The 26,084-nt window shown below is 50.1% G+C and overlaps 1 protein-coding gene and 1 long non-coding RNA gene across 3 annotated transcripts in view; one reads left to right on the top strand and one right to left on the bottom strand.

Annotated features, from left to right (window-relative positions):
• The window catches only part of LOC109262396 (xanthine dehydrogenase/oxidase), a 59,800-nt gene that overhangs the window by 31,768 nt on the left and 1,948 nt on the right, over positions 1–26,084 (bottom strand). Inside the window, exons 2-14 of one of the 2 annotated variants that reach the window (XM_053891031.1) lie at positions 21,470–21,527; positions 18,512–18,608; positions 16,979–17,087; positions 14,856–14,982; positions 13,836–13,897; positions 10,659–10,727; positions 10,244–10,333; positions 8,970–9,111; positions 6,201–6,293; positions 5,444–5,595; positions 4,301–4,394; positions 2,835–2,944; positions 345–529 (exon numbers count right to left, since the gene is read on the bottom strand). In XM_053891031.1, coding sequence (XP_053747006.1) covers positions 345–529; positions 2,835–2,944; positions 4,301–4,394; positions 5,444–5,595; positions 6,201–6,293; positions 8,970–9,111; positions 10,244–10,333; positions 10,659–10,727; positions 13,836–13,897; positions 14,856–14,982; positions 16,979–17,087; positions 18,512–18,608; positions 21,470–21,527 — 1,388 coding nt within the window. The remainder of the gene's footprint in view (positions 1–344; positions 530–2,834; positions 2,945–4,300; positions 4,395–5,443; positions 5,596–6,200; positions 6,294–8,969; positions 9,112–10,243; positions 10,334–10,658; positions 10,728–13,835; positions 13,898–14,855; positions 14,983–16,978; positions 17,088–18,511; positions 18,609–21,469; positions 21,528–26,084) is intronic. The other variant, XM_053891032.1, reaches the window with a different exon arrangement.
• On the top strand, positions 7,054–7,726 carry LOC128773668 (uncharacterized). Its single transcript, XR_008418053.1, has 3 exons — positions 7,054–7,155; positions 7,397–7,485; positions 7,539–7,726. It is a non-coding gene; the product is annotated as an uncharacterized LOC128773668 (long non-coding RNA).

The raw sequence follows: 26,084 nt of genomic DNA, 5'->3' as shown, positions 1-26,084 counted from the left end.
GCAGTACCAGTGTGAGTAGTGCCAGCCTCAGTAATTGCAGTAGAGGCCCAGCCGTGAGAGCAGTGGCAACGGTGGCCGCTCGTGGCCGCAGCAACGGCGGGCCCAGCGGTACCAAGAGCAGCGGAGCCGTAGCAGGCAGGGTGGAACCAGCGCAGCAACAGCCATGCTACCAGGAATCGAGCTACGGGTAGCGGCAGTCAGGGTGGCAGCAGCGGTAACCCCGGTAAGGGCGGAAGTCATGGCTGTAGCGGGAGCAAGAGTAACGCCGCCGGCAGTCCCGGCAGCTAGCAGCACTGCGGGAGTCGGAGCGGCACTGGTCGTTTCACTCTGCCGGCAGCTCTCACTTTGCTATCTGCTTCCGCGTGGTCTTGAGGGCCGAGACGGTTCTGTCGTGCATTCCGCCGTAGCAAAGGGCCAGCTCCTTCACCTGCGCGGTTCCCGGGTTGAACAGGACCCTCATGCCGCTGGTCACCTTGGCGATATCATCTTCTCTCCGAGAGGCCTGCTTAAAGGCTGAGAAATACTCACCCTGCAAAACAAGAGAAAGGTTCCTGCTTCTCCCCTGCATTTGCTACAACTGCAGATGGTGAGGCTGAAGCACAAGGGTGAAAGGGCAGGTGAAGGGACAGGGCCATGGCAACCCCGCAAGGGGCTGCCGGTGGGACTCAAAGATGTGGCAGCGCCGACTGTCCCGTGCTCAGCACGAGGCCCGGACAACACTCCCAGAAGCCAGGAAAGGGGAGAAATTTCCCCTGTCAGTCAGGAACACCCAAAGTCAAGGAAAAGGAGAGCAGGGTTGGGAAGAGGAAAGACATGTTCACAAAGGCTGCTCAGGGTCCCCCAGCCCCCAGTCCTCCCATCCTGGCGCCCAGCTTCAGAGCCCACCCAGCCTCTCGGCTGTGCCCAAACCTCTGTTGGCTTAACTGCCTCTCGAGCAGATACAACGAGATGCCACCGGGAGTGTGAAATGCACCCTCACCCACGCCTGTGCACGTGCTCTCTCTAGCTTGTCTCTCCCACTGGTCTATTGTTCACGGTTAGAAACCTTGCTTCCTGAAAGAATGAACCACACTATGAAACACTAGCTCCCTTTGTGCTTTGAGCACACATTTCCCACTGGGCTCCAGGCAGGCCCTGTCTGTCAGGATAGGAGGGCCGCATGACTCACTTTCCAGGTAAGAACGATCTCATATCAAGCCCTTTCTGGCCAGGTTCTGCTTGAGGTCTGAACCCACCTGGCACCGCAAATTCTGATTAACGTCAAAGGCAGAGGCTTAAGGGAAGCGTTGTTGAGAAAGCCCAACGAGGCTCACTGTGGACGCCCACACTGGCCACAAGCTTCTGTTCAAAGAAGTCATCGGGCTTCCTCCTGACCATGACGCTAGTCCGGATTCCCGATGTCAAGCATGGCCCCGGGACCGTGAGCCTGGAAGTCTGCGCTTGGTTCTGGAACAGGACTGTGCCAGTCCACGGTGACGTGTCCACTGGGGTGCCACGCCATGTCAGTGTCAGATTGGCAGCTGTCCTTTCTTGAGAAATCCTCCCTACTTCTGGGTATTAAAATCTCCTTTCTGTCATGACATGGTTTTTGTTTTTAAAGATTTTCTTCAGTGTATTTATTTATTTTTGAGAGAGAGACAGAATGAGCAGAGGAGGGACAGAGACAGAGAGAGAGGGACAGAAGATCTGAAGCGGGCTCTGTGCTGACAGCAGAGAGCCCGATGTGGGGCTTGCACTCACAAACCGTGAGATCGTGACCTGAGCTGAAGTCAGAAGCTTAGCTGACTGAGCCACCCAGGCGCCCCTATGAAATGTTTTTGGCTAATGTCCCTATCTGGCAAAATAAAAACTGGACTCTTGTATGCCTGTTCCCTCCTCCCTTCTCCAACTCATAATTAAAAAGAGGAAAATTTACTGATCTGTGAAATACAAAAAGTCTGGGAATCACTGCTCAAAATGGTCTATAAGGACAAGCTAGAAAATCAGTAAGAAACCACCTCAGGGACATCATGGCTCTAATTTAATTAGCATTCTCATTAAGGGGGCCAAAATTAGCAAGGGCGAACATGCCTCGTAACGCGCGCTCAAGCGCTACCTGGGTAAAACTCCTAATACTCTCCATCACAGCTGCTTTCCCAGCCTCACACAGATCACTTTTCTACACGGCCCATTATGGAATGTGTAGCTGGTGAGGGAGGAGAGAAAGGCACCTGGTGACGCCACCACGAGCCCCCAGGAACAACAGCGAGGCAGCCAGAAGTGCCCAGACTTGCCTCAACAGGACAGAAAAACTCCCATGAGCAGAAATGCAACCACGCCAACTCAGAGCAAGGTCAGCAAATAAACACCTCATCAACATGTGTGGGCCCGACCCACGGGCAGCCCCTCCACTCAGCGTGCAAGCCCCAGTCTCCTCTGACCTGGGGCAGAAGTGCTCAGTGGCGGGATGTGCTCTTGAAATCATGTTGCTAGCTACCAGATGGAGATCCCCACTGGTTTCTGGACATCGGCCTGGAACCTTAGGCATACCTGATTTCAATCCTCACAATAACCTCCCGGGTAGGGAACACTGTGTCCGTTTACAGACGAACAAGCTGAAGCTCAGAAATCTGAAACGATTTGCCCATGATCACGTGCCATGAGTCCATGGAATGCCCTCTTCCCTGCCCTGAAGCTCTTCATTGCCCAGAGAACACTATGGCTGGTGAAAGGCAGTGTTCAGAGACTTTGTTAAAGTTGAGAGATGCTGAGCTTGGTCCCCGAGGCAGACTCTGGTCTCTTGTCTGGAGCCTCGCTGCGGTAAGAGTGACATGGGACGCTCCTGAGCAGCTCACCTCCCTGCTGTAGGGGATCTCGATGGAAAGCAGTATCTCCTCCGGAGCTAGCAGGGTCTTTCTGTACGCGGGGAAGAAGGTGTGATCCATCCGAACCGTCCTCCTGGTGCCTGTACACAGGCCGGATGCAGAGCGGCCAGTGTGAGAAAGCAGAGAACGAGGCACCGGTAAATTCCCCATCCTGGTCTCTGGTACCCACAGTCAGAGGGCAGTGCTGGCACAATTAGGGCCAAGGTCCTCCATCTAAAATCCTTACGCAGGGATGTGCTGGTGAATGTTTAACAATGGACTATGTGTGGGCGGAGGGAGTCCAGATTTGCAGTACTTGCTAATTTCTACGGTATCAATACTCCCACCATAGCCAATTTCAGGCTCCCGGAGTGACATCAGTGAACATGAAGTTGGAAAGAGGGTGGCAAAGAGTTGACACGACACACCTGCTGTCCTCTGAAAGGACTGCCTACAATGGTTGGCCATGGCTGTCTTCTGGGAACTTGCATTTCAGCAGATTCCCCGGTAAGACGACTGACTGTGTCTAAACTGTTCATACAAACAGCGTGGTTTATGCTGAACATCTGCTTTCTGTCTGGGTGCCTGGGCTTTTGGTACCTGCCAAGAAGGGCTACGCAAACAACCCCCCAAAAAGCCCTAGCTGTTCAGTCTCTGACGAGCTTCCCCGGCAGACAACACTTCACGTGCGTTATCACAATGCAGCTTGTGACTGAGGGAATGATGTGTGTCCTGTGTGATGCCACCGGGAGAAGTCTCTGGAAGCTTGTGCCTGGATTCCTCCAGACTGTGCCCCAGGTCCCTCCTCACTTTGCCAAGTTTACTTTGTGTCCTCCCACTTAATAAGTCATAGCCATAAGTATGACGATAGGCTGAGTCCTGGGAGTCCTCCCTGACTTCCTAGGAGTCATCAAAACTGGGATGGTCTCGAGGACCCTCCAACAAGGACGGTGCATAGCAGCATATCATTACTTAGCATTTCCACTCTACAGATATAACAGATGGGAATAACTCTAAGGGCATGGGCAATAGTAAAATAAACTCAAATATTAGGACGTGATGAATTTTGAGCACTTATTACCTTTATTTTTAATGTAATTTATTTTATTGTAAGTTTCTACAATTCAATTTTTAATAATGGCCATGTCTATCAAACACTCACAGACTCCCTGAAAATCCAGCTGTGGGCTGTGGTGAGCCAGTGCATTCTGGCTCTAGCACACTACTAGGTAAGGCTTCTAGGTGACAGATCCTGTTGGGAATTCTTAATAAGGAAATGGTCTGGCTCTCCTGGCCCCCAATCTGGGTATATCTCCCTTGCAGTTCCCAGGGATCCAAACCTTAGGACGGCTGGGTCATTGAATTGTGGGCCCTGTCTCTCCAAAAAGTCACCTATCTTGTGAGCCTTCTCCCCCGTGGGGCCCTCTTTCCTGACTTCTGCATGACGTAGCTCTCACCTGTGGACACGATGGTCAGCTTGGCCCCACTGGCCATGAACACAGGGTTGAGGTCAGAGATGGGGCTGGCGGTGATGATGTTCCCTCCGATGGACTAGAGCAAGCAGAGAGTGTGCGTGAGAGCCCAGCCCACCCAGGAAAACCTTGCTCTCACAGCAGGCTGCAGAACACAGGGCAGGTGGGGGACACCTGCTCACTGAAGGCACAAGACCGGCGGAACTCAAGCATCCAGAACCACGTGCAAAACCTGAGATCCGAACACTTGGGATTGGATCTCAGCTCTAAAATTTACTTGTCGGTAATGTGGGTCAGCTCCTTGAAATCTGCTCAATTTCATCCAAACTTTTTCTGAAAGGGTTGAGGTGGTTTATCACATGATGCAAGCAAATACTTCCTGGAAGTAGATCCCCACCCAGCTGGAGAATTTAGTGGAGCTTTCTGAGCTTCTGTCTACTCAGCCACAATCAGAGGTGTCAGGTGCTTGGGGTAGGGTGAGGGAACGGGGTGGGGGCTGTTTCCTTTGGGTTTTGTTCTAATTGAAAACAACAAAATAGAATGGACGGGGTGGCTTTCCTTCCCCCACCCCCACCCCCGCCAACCCTACACCGTCAGCTGTTGTGAGCCGCCAATGGTCCTGGGTGTGTGAATGCCGCTAGCAAATGGGGAACCTGGGGGCTAGTCTGGAGTTTAGTTGTGAACAGTCAACAGCTGGACCCCTCCCTCCTCTCTGGGGGTGTCTACCTCTGGCTCTCCCCCCAACGATGAAAGGTAGTCCAAGACTACATTTGGCTCAATCTCTCACCCACTTGCTGATAGCTTCAGCCAAGTTCAGGAACAAGGTGGGCAGGAGGCTCCATCTTGCCAACCTCAGGGGTAAAGACTGAGGCACACAGCATGTGCTTCCAAGAGTGACCCGCAGGCCCCCTTCCCCAGAAGCACCTTTGGGGCTCCATCCCAGCCCTACTGAGTCGGAATCTCTGAGAGCAGTGCCCAGGAAACTGCATTTTTAACAAACACCCCACAAGTTCTAAACACTAGAGTTTTGGGCGCACCAGATCTTCAGCAGACGACAGACTAGCGCATCTGCCTTGTGACAAAAGGCCCCATGACCTCAGCCTTGAGGGCTCCTGAACAGGGACTCACCGCCACAGACTTGACCTGCTTGCCAGCAAACCAGCGCAGCTGCTCCAAAACACCTTTGAACACCTCTGTTTGGTGGGCAGGAAGGTTGGCGACTGCATCGAGCAGCGTCTTTTCCACAAAGCTCAAGGGACACGAGGCTCCGAAGGAGATACCTGGGAACACATGCGCAGAAAAACAGCGATTCCCTTCACAGTTCAGAAAACACTTGGACACACAGCCCCTACGACGCTTTACTGGTACCTGAGTGACGATGAACCAGCTCTCACATCCTTATAAGGATGAGGAAATTAATGCCCAGAGAGGTGAAGTGACTTGCCCCATGCCACCCAGCTAATACACCAGCCAGGACTGAACCACAGCCCTCTTGATCCTACAACCAGAATGCTCTCTTCTCTAAACCAGTGGTTCTCGTCTCAATAAAATCAGATCTCTGAGGGAGAAGTCCTGTTTTTTTTTGAAAGTGCCCAAGATCTCCCAGCACTGACCCCCTCCCCCTGTGAGCGATTCTAATGTGGAGCCAGGATTGAGAATGACTGTGGAGAATCTCATAGCCCCCCTTGCCCACTGGCAGTCTGCCACAGATGCTCAGTGGAGGAAGGCAATGAAGGGGGTCCCTGCTCCCCACGCAAGGCAGCTCCAGGAGAAGCAGGTGGCAGTGGAGCCAAAGGAGAGGCTCTCCTGGCACCGGCCACCCCTCCCAAGGGACCCATCCGCAGCATCACAGCCTTCCGTGGGCTCAGGGCAAACCCCTCCTTACCCTCAGGTCCATGCTCCACTGAATTCAGCTCAGGGATCCAGGCTGGGCAGACCATCTTAGGAAACAGCTTATTCTTAAATTTCATCTCAATGCCTTGAGAAAAACAAGAAACCCGAAGTTAACAGGCTTCTACCAGGCGGGCCTCGGCATTGTTCCCACCACGCACACAGGACCTATGACATATTCACGATCGCATCATGCTCTGTGGGTGTCTTAGGACTGGCAGGTGCAGGAGATAAGATGTGGGGTTCAGTGCAGTTTCCACACTATCAGCCGGCAAACTTGTCTTTCTCTCCCTCCCCCCAAAAATCCTAGTGGAATTTAGATGAGATGAAATTCTTTTTTGCCTTTTGATTTCTTTTATCACCAGAAAAGCTTCCTTTTTTTTTAATTTAGCTTTCTGACTCTGTGCTTGGACCTTCAACACCTTCAGATTTTCTGCTCTTCAGTAAGGAGAGCCTGCTTGATCCTGTCATACACACTTCGCACACATGGAACCACCGTAGGCCCTGCTGACGTGTCTTTTAGTGTTAAATGAGATGAAATGTGAATTAACCTGTGTGTTGAGTGTGTGTCTGTGTATGGGACAGGGGTGGGGGATAATAGATGAAGCCGCAGCATGCTAAAATATGTCAGGAACCCGTGTAAGCACTTTACATGTTTTAACTCATTAAATCCTCACAATAGCCTTGGGAGATACTGTGATTTTCAGTTTATAGAAAGAGAAACTGAGGCACAGGAAGGTGAGGCTCTTGCCCACATTACACAGCTAAGAACAGACAATTCTTAGAGTTGGGGTATAATAGTCCTAATAATACGAAAGTCTAGCATTCAGACAAAAAGGAAAATCGTCTGAGAGAGAAAACATCAAATCTGCCTCCTGGTCCCCGACACCTGCCTGAGCAGGACTTTGCAGGACCACACGTCTCTACCGGCCTTCTGTCAAGTTAGAAAGGTCTGTGAACAGGGGCGCCTGGGTGGCGCAGTCGGTTAAGCGTCCGACTTCAGCCAGGTCACGATCTCGCGGTCCGTGAGTTCGAGCCCCGCGTCAGGCTCTGGGCTGATGGCTCGGAGCCTGGAGCCTGTTTCCGATTCTGTGACTCCCTCTCTCTCTGCCCCTCCCCCGTTCATGCTCTGTCTCTCTCTGTCCCAAAAATAAATTAAAAAAAAAAAAACAAACAAAAAAACGTTGAAAGGTCTGTGAACAGACGCCCCTCTGTTCTGTTCCTGAGACCTGGTTAGCTCTGCACCTCCCAGCCCCTCTCACAGACCTACAGATGGGAAGGTTCAAAAAGAAATGTCTGTCCATCCTCCCCACCCTCTCGGGGGCTTGGGAAGGTTCAAAAAGAAATGTCTGCCCATCCTCCCCACCCTCTCGGGGGCTATTCAGAGTGTCTGATGGGTGGCTCAGGCTTTGAGGAGTCTGGCCTGTTTGAATACCGGTTCCCAGGATAAAGACTGCAGACAGAGGCCATCCGTGGCCTGTCTTGACAAGGTTCTCTCTATGCCCGGCTTCCCCAGCACCCTACCCTGGCTGTCAGTGGTTACACTGTTGCATGTATATATAAGGGAGAAGGGGTGAGGCAGAGGGAGTGGTCGTAAGAAATTCCCTCTCACTTGGAGCTCATGAAATGTTTATGGATTCCCTTCTATTAGAATCTAACTGGGTCCAGGATGTTAGGTGACCCATGACAAGGAACATGTCACATGTCAAAGGAGATCAAAGACTCTTCCAGACAGTCGTCCTCCACTTTAACTCATGCTGCCCTGGACCCCAGGGCCACAGCTACGCAGACCCTCAGGACCACATCACCTGAGGCACATCTCACAGGCCACCCTGCCATCCCAGCGTGTCCACGTTACTGCACATGGGGTCTCTGTGCCACACCTGTGCTCACGGGGCCAGGGCCGCATCTGTACTCTGCTAGCTTAGAGCCAAGCCAGGCCCTCCTCTCTGTGTCCTCAGATCCAACAAAAACCCAGGACCCAGGGGACTCTTTCCAGAACAACAGCCAGGAGTCTCCCACAGGATGGTTGTGGTGGCTTAAAAGTATGTCGATTGCCCCGAAACCAGAGGTCCTCTAAGACCTTGGCTATGCCACGATCCTCTCCTTGGAGCCTCCCTGGGCTTGGGAGCCAGCAAAGGAGAAAAGGGCCAAGCCAGCTCCAGGAACGGATGGACATTAGCAGCGACCTGGGCACCTCTGCTTCCGTCCCTTCGAGCACTGGGGAAGAGAGCTACACATCCCCCAGCCACCCTGGCCCATTCACGTATTGTGAGCTTCACGTCCCAGGTGGTGGCAGGAACAGGGCCGGTGGCCACAGTTGTTGGCAACACAGACACAGTCACATTGGCACATCTCTCCTTTCCCTTTACCACATCACCCCCCAGAAAAAGTGGGGGACGAGAGAATGTCATTTCTGGAACCCCTAGCATCTGTCACTGGCCTAGAACCTTGACTTCCACTGCTCCCCCCTCACTTCCACTGGGAGGTACTCCAGAGAACGAACGAAGACACTGATCTGGGTAGCCCAGCTCCTCCCACAGTTCCCGGCACATAGCTGGCACCTGACGTGTTTCCGGAGAGCGGTCAGTAAGGATCTCATCCAATACTCAGAACAGCCCTTTGAGGAGGTGTTATTCCTCCCTGTATATAATGGGAACCAGGGCCAGGGGAGGAAAAGCAAGTTTCCTGAGGACACACAGCCAGTGTGGGGTTGCCCAGGCAGACTGGCCCCCTGCAGGCTGCAGGCCGGGCCCGCTCTCACCGATCTCCGTGTTCCCCACCACCAGCTTGGCCTCGGGGTCCTGGGCTTTGAGGTCCAGCAGCTCCTGCAGGGTTGAGGCCTGGATCCAGGTCACTCGCTCGCCTTCAAAACGCAGCTGCTTCTGAGGAGTATCTTTCAGCCTCTGGAAAATGTAGTTTCTTGCCACACAGTCTCCTTCCTACGGCCATTCCCTGATGAATTTAGGTCCCCAAAGGGGTCTAGTCTTCTACTGATTCGTTCAATACTGAATTCAGAACGAGGATCCAGGTCCGGGGAGAAGGGAGGGGAACTTGCATGTACTGAGGCAGGGAGGACGTGGCACACACATGATCTCACTTAGGCTTTAGGAGACCTCCGGGGAGGAAGCATCGTTAGCCCCACCTTTCACAGGTGCGGGATGAACCTGAGGACCCAGGAGGTTATGGGACCTTCACCTGCCACCAGGTGACCTGAACTGTTCGGACCAAAAGCCCAGGTTCAGTGCAGTGCCCCCTGCCCCACCCCCGCTGTCCCCAGCAGGTGCAGTGGACAAGGTGTGGGGGGGACGAGGTAGCAAAGGAAGGGGTGTCAGGAGGGAACGCAGCAGAGGCTGGTTCTAGTGTGTGAGGGGTGACGTGGGGCTGGGCGAGAGAAACCCCAAATCAAACTGACAGTTTGTTCAAGGTTGCACGATCCAGAGAAAGGTGTGCCGGTGGCCTGCCCCAAAGCCCTTCCTTCTGTCCCATTGGACTCAACAGGCTGTCTTCATGTGCTCAACACCCCCAGGGAATCTGCACTCGGGAACTTAGAGAGAGGCACGATTCTTTCCTTGCCATGAATGTGGGAGCGAAGAAGCAGAATCGTCACGGTGGGAGGGTGGGTGTGAGAGTGCCCTTAAACCAGAGCAGCAAGCCATGCATTGTGCCCTCTGAGTACAGCTTTGCTTCTTTGTGGTTGGTTTGTAAAATAATGGACTGCTTGCAAGGAGGAGAATGGGTGCTAAGGGACTTACTTTTACATCCGACGTAGCCAGGTCAGCAGATGCTTCTGGAGCACCTGTTACTCTACACAGGGTCCTGGAGGGATCCACTCTCTGTGCTCAGAGTGACATGTGTGCGACAAGTGTGGGTCCCTTTGGGAGTATGTGACAGAGGGACTTGACCTCCAGTGTCAGAAGGAGAAAGGAAAACCCAAAGGACAAGGACACAAAGGTCCCCATTGGTATGAATAAAGTGGGTCTCCAGGGGCTCATGGCACACAGACTTAGCGGGGCCTCTCCGCGGGGCATCACCTACCAGCAACTCTGGGGGGAAGATGGGTTCCTGGGTGGGATCCAGGGGCATGAACTCCTCCGGGTTGAATAGAGATGCCGAGAGAGTGATCTGCTGGGAAAGGGAACAGATGAGTGATACCTCATCTCCTCCTCTAAAACACCTGTATGATCTACCCAATCCTTTGTCCAAGCGAGCTTGTTTGCACCTCCCCACCCCCACCCCAGCAGGCTTGGCGGGAGGCCGTGCTGCTCCTGGGAGGCAGGAACAAGGAGGTCTTGCCAGAGGCCCCGGGGCTAATGTGCACATTCACCCCCCACTCAGGGTGGGCATCAACGTTTCCTCTTCTGGCCGCACTGCTGAGGTTGTGAAGAGAGTCCGCTGCTCCTTGGATCTGAGATTGGCCCCCAGGCTTCCAGAGAAAGGAGGTCCCACTCACCTTGTGGTCTGTCTTCTGGTTCATGCAACAGTTCAGGTCGTTCCCACTTCCTCCGCAGCACCCACCATCCTAGAAAGATGACAGATATTCACACAGAAATATTTGCAAAGAGTTTGCACAGAAGCTACAGATGCTGGATCGTGAATACTCAACGAAATTGAGGCCTGCTGCTGTGCCAGCATCAGTAGAAACAGCCGCCAGCCGCTCCCATTCCACTGACCTCTGCGCAGACGGAAGACCTCTGCTCTAACCACTCTCCCTTTCTTGGTTGATGGAGACTAAGTCACTCATGACTAGACAAGTAAGATCTCTCCTGGAAGCACCAGGAAATTTTGAGAAAATGTCTCTATTAAAGCTAAGTCCTACTCTACCAAAACATATCTTTAGCTCCATTTTCTCCCTTTATTCTCTGGGCCCCCAAGAGCCTCTACTTCTACATCAGTCAAGCTCTGAGGGGGCCCGGATGGCCTCTTTCCAGGCTGGGGTCTTGTGGAGCTCCTTCAAAGCATGTCTGGGCCCAGTGTTGGGTTCAAAGAGGTGTCCAGCCAGTGTACCAGATGACCTCACGAAAGCTAGACATACTTCCTTCCTCACTGTGATCCTATGCTTGAGGATGGGTACAGGTCTGATGACCCATCACCCTGGGGAAAGACTAGCTCAAGATCTTTCAGGGTGCCAGGGGCAGAGCACAGGGTAGAGCTCCCAGAACGAAGGAAATGAGGGTGGGGAAGGGGTGGGTCCACCTGAGTGATCCATCCTGAGAAGACGGGAGTCTCAGCTCAGGACCTGGGAGACACTCTAGAATCATGGAATCATGCTCAGAGACAAAGGTGGGAGAAATTCCCAGACATTGCCCCGGGCACCCCTCCAAGGCAGCCAGTTCCTACAGCAGCAGGTCTGGGGTGGCCCTTCTGCACTTGAATCATGGGAAACACCATTCCGTGCTGCCAGTTCCCAAGGGATGAGTCACACCCCCACTAGTGGGCCCAGAAAAGTCCCCAAAGGGCCACGGAGGCTGAAAGTATGGCCTTTAAGAAAGTGCTGTTAGACCTGTCACCAACAGAGAACCCTGCCCTGGCCTTAGCCCCTGCACATGCTGCCCTGTGCACAGCCACCTTCTGCACTCACAGCCTTGCCTTGGATGTCACAGTGCTGTCTCCTCTGGACCCTCCCACCATGGCCTTGCCTTTTCCTCTGGAAGAAATAAATGTCCCTGTAGTGTCTCTTCTCAGCTGTCTTCCTGGAGAGGGGTGATGCAGGAGAATCACCAGGCCCTAACCAAAGCAAGGGAACCTGCATACAGCAAGCCATCGGCCTCGCTCACCCGGTGCTTGGCAGGGGAAGGACATATTTCACCAAAGTACCCTTTCCGGATGAAGTGTCAGCTCATTCTTCCTGACATTGTTCTTCTTGATAATCCATTGCCATGGCCATGACATAAATTACTGGGATGTACAATAATGTGTCACTCCCTCAATGTCTAATGTCAATGAGGTTGGATAAGGCTGGGTTTTTCTCCCCTGGAGAGATTTCTCCTTTTCTCAGCGTACTAGACTACTAGGCTTGTGCTCGTTTTACTGTTCCTCCATTTCCTTCCCTGCTGCTAGATGGACAGTGCCATTTCTTGCTGTGAACAGTGTGCCTCCTTCTGGCAAATCCTCTTCACTTACCTAATGTGTGCTATGGGCATGAAAATGAGGTAGGCAGGTTTGTTAGAATGGTGGGTAAAGTCAGAGTTCAAAGGCTCTGAATAAGACCTTGGGGACAGGGGTCTAGGGGTCTCCAACGACTGGTGTGCATGAGCTTCTGAGCACACCCTGTGTGCGAGTCATTTGGGGAGCTCAGGCCACTCAGCTCTACACCGCCTGGCAGCTGGTCGAGGACCATTTCAACGATGATAAAACTCCAACCCTGAGAAGGGACATAACCATCTACTACACTCAAAAGCCCTTCACTTTTTCAGAAAGTAGGAGGGCTGATAAGATTGTAGCTCTTTGAGAAGCCTCTTAAGAAATAAATACGTGGGCGAGATTAACAATCCTTGGCTCTCAGGGAAGCTTGAGCAATTTATGTAGATCAAATATTGCGTGAGAGAAGAAATACTTAATATTTAAGATGTGCCAGGCACTGTTCTAAGGGCTTTACAAGAAGTACTTTCCACAAACACTATAAGAATTATTATAGGCATTATTATAATTTCGTAATATTATTATAATTATATATGTATTATTATAACGTTATAATATTGTATGTGCCATTATAATCCCCATTTGAGAAACAAGGAAATTGCCCAGGGTCATACATCGGGTAAGTGAAAGACTAGGATTTGAACCCAGGTCTGCAGACTCCAAGACTGGAGGAGTCTTTGGATCTTTTTCATTTAAATCCGCACCTCCTTGTTCTTTGTCATCAAACGCCTTCAGCAGAGTGGGCTGCCCTCCCTCCCATAGGCTCTGTCTGTGTCTCTACTCTTTGTGGTCATCTGGATACAATATCCTTTTCCTAATGTAGCACCCCGAAAGGTCAGTGAAAGGCATCTGACTCTGCCCCCAACCCAAAATTAAATTGAGATGAGACGGTTTGATTGGGGTCAGAGTCAACTCGACCCTGTTGGGGGGCCAGGTAGAAGCTGGGGAGAGAAGCCAAGAAGGGAGAGGCCAGCCCTCTGTCCGCCTCCCCTGGCAGATGGCAGGTGTGTGTCGTGTTTATGTAATCAGCGCCCGCACAGCCAGCCCCAGACTTCTCCCTCGGAGGTGTACGAACACTGCAGGGATTCACACACTGTCTGGAGACCTCATTAGCAGGTTTATAGGCCCCACAGAGTGCCAACCACGGAAAGCAGCTGGGAGAGGAAGGAGGAGAGGCGCAGCTGCGGGGTGGGCTGGGTTGTTACTTAACACCAGGGCTCAGCACCTGGGCCACAAGAGCACTGTCAGACCCAAATGCCCTGGAGGAAATTAGCCTTGGGCATCGTGCTTCTTCCAGGAACAAGCCTTCCCTGGAAGGGAAGTCCTCGTGCTACTGACGTGGATGGAACAAAGACAACGGAGTCCAATGCAGGTAGATCCACCAGCTGGCCATCCCCCCTTTTCCTCTTCCTCCAGGGGCCCTTGGACCCTGCCAACTGGGATTGTGGAGTGTCGCTGCTTGAGGAGCTGTCCCAGAGCCCCCACTTACCCTGGCGAAGGTCCGGAAGCCCTGGAGGATGGGTCTGTAGCCCGTGCAGCGACACAGGTTTCCTGTGGGCCAAGGGACAAAGCTGCATTGTCAGCACAGGCACCGGGGGCAGGTGAGGGGCTTGTGACTTTACTCCTGGCTCAGTTGAATACTCACTTTACATATTCTGTTGTCTCTGCCTGGAACACCCTGTCCTCCTCCTCGTATTTCTGACTTCAAAACATCTATCACTTCTTCCAGGAAGCCTTCCTACACTGCCCAGACCGAATCAGGTGTCTTCTGAGCGCTCCCCTGGTGTCTGGTCATGGCCTTCTCAATGAGTTTATCAAACTACATTATAATCTCTCTTCCCATTCAGACTGCAAACTCCGTGAGCGTAGAGACCATCTTTCATCCCCTGGGACATCCCTGTGTCCCTTGTACCTTGTATAGTGTCTGACATATGATAGGACTCGATACAACTGATTGAGTCAATGATGAATTGAAATGGTGAAAGGACGCAAGTCTTCTGTGTTCAATTCAGAGGCACAGACACCATGCCCAGGGTCCTGGACCCATTCACAAAAGGCCAAGTGGGAAGCCAGTTCCTGCCCAAGGCTCAGAATCACAGCCACTATCCTCATTAAGTGGCCTTTGCAGGATCCTGTCTAATAAAAGCTGAGAAGAATGGAAGCCACGTGACTAGCCTCTGTGGAATTTTCCACATGATCTCCTCCTGTGCCAACCAGGCAGTGCTACCCCTTCCGAGCACTGAAGGACACCCTGGGAAGATGAACACTAAGGCAGGAGACCCAGGAGGTCTCCAGACCATGTGAGTGTTCTTCTCAGAGAGGGCTCTCAGAGAGCCCTGAGGCTAAGCTCCCAGCAGACCGTAGCCACCACGCTGGGTACCTGAGCCTTTCCTCCAAAAGGCAGTGCCCCATATCCCAACCCATTCCTGACTGACACTCTGGCCCTTCCCTAACCTCCGAGAGCCCCAGCTGCTATTCGACCCCTTAGGCTGTGCCTCCAGGCCCGTACCTTGGAAGGCATCCTCAATCTCCTCAATGGTGGGCTCAGGCTGGTTCCGGAGCAGCGTGTACATGCTCATGACGATGCCAGGGGTGCAGAACCCGCACTGGGAGCCATGGCTTTTGGCAATTCTCTCCTAAAAGGGACAGACCACGTAGACATATGCATTGGCACAAACGCTCTCAGGCTCTCTAGATGACCCAGCTGAAGCCAGTCCACGTCGACAGGTGGCGTGGGGTAGCAGTCACTGCACAAAGTCAGTCTTAGTGCTGACTGTGGCCTTGGCCAGGCTACCAACCCTCTCGGGAGCCACAGGCCCCTCATCTGTATCATGACGACCACCCTAGTACTTATCTCTGGGGCTGTGGTGAGGATTTAATGACATAATTCACATGACACCCTTGACATTATCACACTTGGCACATAACAGGTAGTCGACCGATGCTAGTTATTCACAGAAAAGCCTCTTCAAAGAAAACTGACCAGTAGAACCGGAAGGGCTTCTCACCCTCCATTCTTTGCACTGAACACAGGACGAAGCAGGCCCAGAGTTTTAAAAGATTTAGCCAAAATCGCACATGGTGAATGGAAGAGCTGTGTCATATTCTTTTAATACACTAGCCTGCAATCCAAATCAATCAGCAGTTTAAAAACATTTTTTATGTTTATTCACTTTTCAGAGACAGGCAGAGACAGAGTGTGAGCAGGGGAGGGTCAGAGAGAGAGGGACACACAGAATCCGAAGCAGGCTCCAGGCTCTGAGCTGTCTGCACAGAGCCCGACACAGGGCTCGAACCCAAGAACTGTGAGATCATGACCTGAGCCGAGGTCAGAGGCTTAACCAACTGAGCCACCCTGGCGCCCCTCAATCAGCGTTTATTAAGAATGAGATGAACGTGGGCGCCAACTTGGAAGTAGGAGGAATTCGAGCAAAGCGTAGTGTCATAGGAACCACAAGAAAAAAGCCAATGGAAAAGCAGAAGTGAAATATGGCTCTACAACTTACTTGGGGCCAAAATAAGTGCATTGGGAATAAGAATCTGTACCATTGGAAATGAGGGTTTTGGCTGATTATTCAGACATGATCCCTGTGGTTAAACTGTTCTGTCTTTCATCTGCTTGTTTCAAAGCAAATTACAAGGCTAGAATTAACCCTCTAACATCTCCTGCTGGTTGGAAAAGTTTAATGATTTCCTCCTATTGCTCCCTAAGAAAGGAAGCCATAGAGGTGAACCATTACTCCTGTGACCTCAGGTGACTGGTCAGGACACGCCTCCCCTAGAATACAGCCAGCTTGCTCAGCCAGAGGCCCTGGCCCCACATTCACGTAAAAGTGTCCAAGAAAGGCACGATCTGAGCAACATGTCACCTCAAACGGCCAGTGGGCCTGCCTCTGGTACCTTCTGTGACTATAATGTCCAGAAGAGCCCTGCATCAGTTTCCCCACACAAAGAACTCTGGAAACAATGGCCTTCCCTTCCCACAGTGCTCTGCTGTCATTTCCTTCCACGTTACCCCAAAGCATAGGATTCTCTCCACAAAACCTCTCAGATTACTGTCCACTCTTTGTACCTAATTTCCATCCACTGCCAGGTGGCCTGATACCATCAGGAAAAAAGCCTCGGTCAGACATTCAGATGCCTCTATTCTCTTCTTAAGCCCATCCTAACCTCCATGTTAGTGACGATAGAGGCATTGTAGCTCACATCTGTATTTTCTGCAGGCAGGACATGAGAGGAGCCATGGGATTACCATTTGAGGGAGCAGGGAATAGGCAGGCTTCTTAATCAAGAACACAGAGCTTTTGGAATCTTGAATATGAGATGACAGGGGTTCCCTAAGCACACTCGGGGGACTGGGTGGGGAGATCCATCGCCGCTCCCCCCTCCGGGTCTGGCATGACCCGACTGCCCTGGCCACCAGATCTGGTTGACCTCGTGGTTCCCTCGGGGTCATGTAATGGTCCCAGGAGGGAGCTTTAGACCTGGGGCCTCATCTTTCCACCTCACCACCCCCAGAGGAGATGGAGAGGTGACGGGGCCACAGCGCCTCCCAGCCTGGCAGTGACACTCAGCCTCACATTCCCAAGAAAGTCTGTAGCCCTGGCCTGAGCTTTTGTTTCCTCCAGTTACCTGCACAGGATGCAGCCTCGACTTGGTGCTTCCTATTCCTTCCACAGTCGTCACGGCAACATGATGCAAAGAACAGATGGGGGCCAGGCAGGCATTGACAGAAAAGTGGCTGGAGCCCCAGATTAAGGTCATTTCATTGTTCACACAGGCCATCAGAGACTTTGAGATGCTTTGTGTCATTACTCCTCACTCTACGTTACATTCTGGCCTCTTCCGCAGCTGTCCTCAAGCCTCCACCAAGGACTCTGGGCTAGCAACAAAGGAAGCCCCCCCCCCCGCCATGCCCCGGGGAGACACGAGCCCCTGCAGGGTCCTATGGAGCATGCATCAGTGCATCCTAGGCCTCCGAGCTGGAGTACGGGCGCCAGGGTTACCCGCAGTCACCTCTTAGCCCGACCCTGGAGGCTGAGTCAAGAGGAAGTTGCCACAGGTTCCAGGCACAGCGCATGCTCCTCTCTCTGTAGGGCCCTTCTGAAGCCTCTCTGCAGTTTCAGAAGCTCCAGTCCCTTTTGCTCCCCAGCTCTCAGCTACCTCCTTTTCTCCCATGCTCTGTGGGGAACAGGGAGGGGCAGTCCCCGGGGAACATGAGACAACAGCCCTTTACACAGAGCTTCCTGATATCCATTTTTCTATGAACCCCTCATCCATTGACTCAACATCAGTTACTGAGGGCCAGTCACATGCCAGGCATTCTGCTGGGGGCTGAGGAAATGGAGGTGTGTACAATGCTCTTTAGAAGTCTGCGGTCAACTCAGGAAAATAGAAGCCAGCATAAAGATGCAATCTAAAGAGTTTATAGTAAGCGTTTCAGGAGGGCTGAGCACAGGGTGCTGTGGGACCTGCACAGACAAGGGGTACCCAACCCAACCTTAGGAGGTCAAGGAAGGCTTCCCGGAGGAGGTAATATTTTACCCAGTCCAAAAGACCTAGCAAGAGTTAGCCAAGTAAAGAAGGCCTAGAAAAAGGGCACTCTAAGACTTGTATAACAACTTATGCAAAGACCAGGAAATCAGCGGGAAGAGAGTGTTAGGAGTCCATAGTTGTCCCAAGGATGGGATGCTGGTCCCACGAAGGGAGAAAGCTGGAGATGGAAAGGTGGGGCACACCTTCCTCTATGGGCCATGAGTGCTAAGCACAGTGATTGGACTTTATCCCATAGGCAGTTGAGACCAAGTAAAGCATTTCGTGGGATGGGAAATTAATCTGGATCTTAGAAAGGTCTCAGGAGAGCCTGGGTGGCTCAGTCAGTTAAGCCTCTGACTTTGGCTCAGGTTATGATCTTGCAGTTTGTTAGTTCGAGCCCCGCCTCAGGCTCTGTGCTGACAGCTCAAGCCTGGAGCCTTCTTCGGATTCTGTGTCTCCCTCTCTCTCTGCCCCTTGCCCATCATGCTCTGTCTCTCTCTTTCTCAAAAATAAATCAACATCAAGAAAGGTCTCGTGTGCATGCACACACACACATGCACACACACACTCACAACCTGACCCCTGCATCACAGTCCTTGCATGGACAATCAGGTAGCCGGCAAAGGATACATGATCTTGTTCTGGAAACGATCATACTTGGAAAGCATCACCGTGCAAGCCCCGCAGCCCCCTTCTCCACAGCCCAGCTTGGTCCCGCTCAGCCCCACTGGATGGTCAAGGGTTAAGGAACATGAACTCACAGAAGTGTCTTTGCTGGGCCACTGGGAAGTGCATGTGCAGAGCCAGCCATCGCCCCACATAGGCTCAAGCCCCTCAACCCAAGGAGGTAGCAGACCCACACAGCCTCTGTCTCCAGAAAAGCCTGCACTGCACCCCGGAAGGCAGAGAATGGGATCATCCCCACTGCACAGAAGAAAGGTATCAGGGTCCCATCAGACAGCACCCAAGTATTCCCTGGGACTGGGGTCCCAATGCTCTCCAATCCTGGAGACTTTTCTTGACTGCGGGGTCTTCCTGGCATGCTCTTCTAGGCTCCCAACCCTGTGGTCTCACTGGGCTGGTGAATCTGGCACCTAAAAGGCTGAGCATGTGGGGCAGCCCTCACATCATCCTGGCTGGGTATGCAATGAATCCACTCCGGCCGGAAAGAGACTTTGATCTCTTCTGGACCTACTGAGTCCCAACTCTTCACCTTGAACCTTTTGGGTTGATGAAGTCCAGGAACCAAAATTAGGGTTGGATGAGGGGCTTTTGAATATCCACCCATAGGCTATGTGAACATAAATTAAAAGGAAGATTCTTTGAGGTTGGGGACCACTATTGGAGCCATCTCTTACATACACTGGCAGGAGTTGATAACTTTGAGTTTGTTAACACACCTAAGGAATAGGCTATTCTAGAGAACAGCACTTAAAGCAGCCCCTTTGCCTGAGACACACCATCTATGTGCCTGCTTTCCCAGTAGGGTGCAGGCCTCTAAGCCATCCAGCTATCTGCCAAAGAGGGAGTTCATTATCACTGGTCATTTCCCACACTGGCAAGATGAAATTAATAACTAATGATGATATAGTATCTTACACTTGAAAAATACACCCATGGGAACATTTGATCTTCACAATAATTTCGTGAGCAAGTGGGGTAGGAGGTACTATTTCCCCACAGATTAAAACAAAACAAAACAAACTGAGGCCCAGGACGTAATGTGAGCCCTGCAAGGCAACACAGACCTTCAATTTCCCTTGTGTTAGGGCCTAAACACTATCATCTGACTCCAGATCTGGGGGCTCCTCTTTCACCATGCAGCTACCTCTTTCAAAACACATTTGGGAAATGCTCTTTGTGCCCTAAGTTATTCTTCTCACTCATCAGAATATATGTCATTAGCAGCAATTCAGACAATATAGAGGCACATGGAAACCAATGGTAGGAGCCCAAAGTCTAACAAAATCTTCTAGCCTAGGGATCTTTCTGGAATCCAGGGTAGAGATCAAGACTGGGCTCTTTCTTTCCTTTCTTTGTTTCTTTCCTTTCTTTCCTTCTTTCTTTCCTTCCTTCCTTCCTTCCTTCCTTCCTTCCTTCTTTCCCTCTTTCTTTCTTTCTTTCTTTCTTTCTTTCTTTCCCAGAACTCCCAGAAATGAAGTCTCCCCACCAACATCAAGAAGCCACCTGGCCTTCATATATGTGAAAACTTTCATTTGGGATTTCATTTAAGATTCGACCTTTAAACTAGCAATTGCTATGATCAGACATTTCTGAGAATTTTTGGCCTTTGACACCTTATGAGAAAACTAAATCTCATGTCAACCATCTCTGAGAATGTGCCTCTCTTCTCAGACCTCCCAGGTAGAGAGGCTGGAAATAGACTTCTGTGCAGTCTTCTGAGCCTACTGAGTGATTCCACCTCTGCAAAAGAGCCACCAAGTTCATGTGCTGTGAAACTCCAGACTTGCGCTCTCCAGATGGAAAATCCAGGACAAAGTACACGAGAGCCAGACACCATCCGGTAAGAGGTGAGTGAACTAGAGGTAAGGCCATGGACTTCAGACTTGTTTTTGTGAGAACTGAAAAAATCCTTTGTTGTCCCAGGACGTATCACCTGAATGAGCCACTGGACATCCCTGCCCCTGGGGTGAGAGGAGGTCAGGATGAGCATCATCCCGGCAACCAACCCTGAATAGTTTCCAGTATGGTCGGGAGGTTAAGAGCCTGGCTCTGGGCTTTAGCCTGGGCTCTGTTAGCATTTGCCCAGAACATGAGCAAGAAGCAGGACCTTCTCATGTGCCAGCCTCACTTCCTCCTCTGTCAAAGGAATTGCTATGGACATCAGTGACATCAGGTATGAAAATCACCTTGAACTCCACCTACATATAGTAAATGCTCTTTAAATGCCACCTCCTATCATATTGTCTCTGTTGTTTCTGTTCTAGGGTCTCAGAGTACTTTCCTACCTTCAAAGACCACAAGGTATTAGATATTACAGAACCTTGCCTGCGCTGAGGGAGAAGAGGAGCATCCCAAGGGCCCCTCGGGACTCCACTGTCCCGTGCCTCCTGGGGCCCACCATCTCCACAATGGATGGCACCTCTATACAGTTCCCCAACTCAGGCATCCTTTCCCAAAGAACACCCCTTCCTCCGACCTTCCCTCTGTCTTCACAGAGCTGGGAAGATTGCCAGGAAGCCCTCTATGGGTCCACAGGGATCTCTTGAGGAAGGCCCCCTCCTCAAGGGGAATGGCTTACCAGACTAATGAGGGCCATTCACAGCTCTTCATTTTACATGCCCTGGATTAAACCCTGGCATCACTTGAGTCTTACCTGGAAGAGATCTTAAGAAACATCAGGAAGAATCCTCTCATTGGACAGCTGATAATTTTACACCTGGAAAGTTCAGATGACTTCCCAGAGTCACACAGCTGCTGAGTGACAGAGCTACAATACAGGGGCCCAGAGCCAGACTCTAGGGCTCTGTCCTCCACACTTCACGGCCTCCCACCCATCACTAGAAAGTGACATAAGGCCTAGAGAATGAGTCCCCATCGCCTCCTCCCCCTCCAAAGTCAGGATACATTTTCTTCTCAGGTAGGACAAAAGGGTTGTTTCTGGGTCCGCATTCTTCTCCACCACCTATAAGAGTAAAAACAAAAAGAAAAGATATCCTAGGTATACTTACCCATTGTCTCGCCCAAGAATGTGGAGTTAATAGGGATGTGCTAAATATACCATGAAAACCAAGGTCTTTTTCTTGATAATTCCACAAGAATGAACATATGAACTACAAGCCGTTCTGTGTACATGTTGATATTTTCCAAATCTAAAAGTCTTAGTGCTTTGCTCTGCACCTACCACGGAGGGCTTAGGTATTGCACCTGCCGTGTTGGGCTGGCCAAGGCAGAGCCCCCTTAAAGTCAAACATCTCATTTCCAGCTGTTAGGTCACACCTGTGAATGCCAGGGACAGCTAAGAATGGCAGCATGCAGGTCTCTGGCTATGCCTCCCAGCATGTACATTCTCAGACGGTAGAGAGCCAGTCTGTTGGCCTGTGGTCACAGGGAGTATTGTGTGTGTTGGGCTAGCACAGTCAATAACATCAACACATGTGAGATGTGGAGGAGATCTCAACCCAAAGGTCCACAAATGATATATTCAACAAGATGAAAATGTGGTCTACAAAGTGAGGTACCAGTTTTCAGTGCAAATAGTCAAAGGAAATCCATGACAACCTATTTCACTACTCACATTCATCATATGTTATCAAGGGTAATAGGGTTTGGGTGATTAGGATGATTAAAGAGAATTTTGTTACAAGGATTTCTTTCCAGAGAATGGTACTGTGAGACTTACATCTTCTTAAGCTTGAGGAGAGGAGGTATCTCACACCTCAAACTTTGTGAGGGGCTTCCATAGCCCTACATGTGAAGCTAACATACAGCCCTTGTAGACAGGGGATATAGCGGTCTGCATATCTAAAAGCTAGAGATAGGCTTACTGAAGAAGAAATGGCAGCATTGGAATTGGTGAGCACTCTCAGAGTTTGGGAAAGCAGAGGATGTGGAGGGTTGCCTGAGGACCTAGTGTAGTCCATGCAGAAGAGGGAAAGTTGGTGTGGAGTTGTTTAAATCATCCCCAGAACGCTGACTGCAGAGGGTGATGGGACCTCCAACAGAGTCTGTGTGGAGTAGTCCTCCCTAAACTGGAGACTGAGGAAGAGCTGCAGGCCAGAGGAAAGCACATGCCCGATGTCGTGAGACTTACAGTTGAATGCTCCCCGTGGTGGGAAGCCATCTTAACCAGCACTGATTAGATGAGAACTTTCTTGCTATCCTCACCTCTCTATCCTGAACTGAGACTGTGTATGGAAACTTAGAAATGACCACAGCACTGCTTTATTGATTAGGAGAAACCCAACAAGTCATAAAACTGACAGAATTTGCCCCTTGAAGAAAGTTTCAAGGAAAGTAGAAAAACAAATTAGCTTTCTTTTATTACACCCCACAGATCCAGTTTGTCCAAAGTCCTGGTTACAAAGTGCACACAAGGAGCTATTTCTTTTCTCTCAGAGAAGTCATAAACACACAAATAAAGATTCCTACCTCCTTTCCTGCAGGAAGAAACCTCTTAGCTTACTACTACCCCCCAAATTGTAGCTTCTGCTTATCATCCAATTCGGTTTTCATCACATCTGTCCCCTGTTCTGTGCCTTCCGTGCCTTCCCATATGTTCAAGATAACATCCAAGTTCTTTAGACTGTCTTCCAAAGCCTTTTTCCATTATGTTACTAATCTTCATTTTCAGCCTTTTCCTCTTCTACTTTCCTGACAATCTAGACTTTATACTCCAGTGAACCTCTCCAGCAAAGACTTTTTATATCACTCCAGGCACACCTGGTCCCACCTTCCTTGAATTCCTACAGAGAATGGCTGCACCACTCTCACAGCACAGCTATAGGGTTGCTCCGGCAAACTCCACAGAATCCTCTCTCGACAGGACGCCAGTGGGCATTCGGAAGGACAGACGCTTCGTGGGGATATGAGCTTAGGAAATGCTGGGTTCGGCAGATTGCTCTGATAAAATTTAAGCATCAAAACAAATAATAGCTCTAATGGGTTATAACCCATTAAATAAAACTAAAATTAATGAGTCCAAAGTGGTAACTAATAAATAAACAGATTGGAGAGAAACAAAGTTCTTTCTGACAGAACAATTCCAATTAATGAATACAGTTAGCCTAATCTTGCAATCAGCACAATAACTGACCAAGTCAAGAAACATCAATGGGAGCTAAAACTAGTGGGTGAAAGGTTGATGATCAAGATAGTTTCATAGACTCAGAGGATCTTCTTATGGATTATTGATTAACTCTAAAGAGTAAAAAAGTAATCTTACATTAGAGAAAACTGGTGGATGCCACCATAACCAAGTGATCAGAGTTTGCATCCCAAATAATGGAGGAGACTGACACCATGTGCCTCCTGATGCAACGCACTGAGAACCACTTATCGCTTCTCTGGAATTCCTGCCCAAAATGCAGACTCTGAATCTAATCAAAAGAAAGCATGACACAAACTCAAAATGAGAGACATTCTAAGAAATAATGGTCTAGTCTCTTCATAAACTTCAGTGTCACAAAAGACAAGGAAAGCTAAGGAGCCATTCTGGCTCGAGGGAAACTAACAGACATGGCGACCAACTGCCGGAGTATGACCCTGGGTCCCGGGCTTGGGACCCTGCCGTGGTATGACCCTGGGACCCTAGGAGAAGTTAAAAATGACATTATTGGGGACATTGGAATATGCTGCAGAGGGGTGGCAGATTAGATAATAGTGTTAGGTCAATACCACATTCCCTGATTTTTAGAGACACTGGCTCTATAAGAATATTCTTACGCTTGGTTTAAGAGGTAAAATGGCATTAGATCAGAAATTTACCCTCAAATGGTTCAAGAAGAAAATTGTATACTCTATGTATTTATTCCTATAATTACATACATAAATAAATATATAAAATTAATTAGGTACTTATATACATCTATATATCTACATGCATATCTATAAATAGATACATAAAAATCTAATACGTGTGTGTACCATATAAACATCTCGACGTGTGTGTGTGCGTGGGTGTATGTGTGTGTACGTACAGAGAGAGAGAATGACAAAGTTAATGATAAAGTAAAATGTGACAAAATGTTAAGTTGGTGAATGTGAGTAGTCTGTAATATCTCTTTGTATTCTTCTTACAACGTTTTAGGCAAATTTAAGATAATTTCAAAGTGCAAAGTTTACAAACTAAACTTCTTCAGTAGAGGATTTCTAAGGGCTTTTAGTACTCATTCACTCATTCTGTCCTCATTAATTGGGCACCTGCTACGTGCCAACACTGTGCTAAGTGGTTTAAGAAGGCGGGGTAGGGGGAGGGAAATGGGTGATGGGCATTGAGGAGGGCACTTGTTGGGATGAGCACTGGGTGTTGTATGTAAGTGATGAATCATGGGAATCTACCCCCAAAACCAAGAGCACACTGTATACACTGTATGTTAGCTAACTTGACCATAAATTATATTAAAAAATAATAATAAAATAAAATTCTGGGCAGGCATTAAAAAAAAATAAACAAATACACCCTCTTCTAAAAAAGAAAAAGAATATCTGAAAAGAGGATCTCATGGGGAGAGTTTTCTGTGAAACACATTTTGCAATATATTACTTTGCCGAATGAAAATCCTTCTCCTTAACTGGTTCACAAGCTCCTGAATGGCTGATGCCTGGTCTTAGAGATCATATTCCTCTAGTGTGTACATACCCCACAGGCTTAGTCCACAGAGGAGCTTGTAAATGGGGGTGAGTGAGTGAGTGAGTGGAAGCCACTGAGAGGCTCTCTGTAGCTGCCACCTGCTTCTTGTGGGGATCACTCGTGGACACCTTTGGCTGCCCCCTACGTGCCAAAGCTGCCAGATTCCTCCAGGTGCCTCAATCTCCACGAAACAGAGTCACTGCCTCTAGAATCCCACCCACCAAAATGACTGTCACTACGATAACACCAAAATCCTTGGCAGTTCTTTCTTTCCCTCCAACTCTGACTCTACAACAGAGGATATGACACTGGTCATCAAGGCCCATCACTGCCACAGAAAACACTTGAGGTATTTGATCAGTGGCATCTTATACCCTGTCCAGAACCCGAGCTGGTGGAGACAGAGTCCTGGACGATCTCACACAGGGAGAATAAGAGGCTTACATTTAAGAGTGAGTCACTAATTTCTGGGGTGCCTGAGTGGCTCAGTCGGTTAAGCCTCTGAATTTGCCTCAGGTCCTGACCTTGCGGTTGGTGGGTTTGAGCCCCGCATCGCGCTCTGTGCTCAGAGCTCAGAGCCTGGAGTCTGCTTCAGATTCTGTGTGTGTGTGTGTCTCTCTCTCTGCTCTCCCCCGCTCATTCTCTCTCTCTCTCTCTCTCTCTCTCTCTCTCTCTCTCTCTCTCTCTTTATTTCAGGAATAAACATTAAAAATTTTAAAGAAAAAAAGAGTGAGTCACCAATTCCAGCGGCTTCTCTGGTAAGTTCTCTGCATAATATCCAACACCAAAAGAGTTAGATATAGAAAGATCTTGGAAATAGAAATGGAAACAAACTTATTCACAGCTGCCTTGATCTGCCTGGGAATCCCTGCTTGGTCTTGTTTCCCAAGC

The sequence above is a fragment of the Panthera pardus genome, unplaced genomic scaffold (genome assembly GCF_024362965.1).
Source record: "Panthera pardus isolate Hobbes unplaced genomic scaffold, ASM2436296v1 HiC_scaffold_26, whole genome shotgun sequence".
NCBI lineage: Eukaryota > Metazoa > Chordata > Mammalia > Carnivora > Felidae > Panthera > Panthera pardus.
The sequence above is the reverse complement of the archived record's forward strand: the minus strand, read 5'-3'. Positions and strand labels throughout refer to the sequence as shown.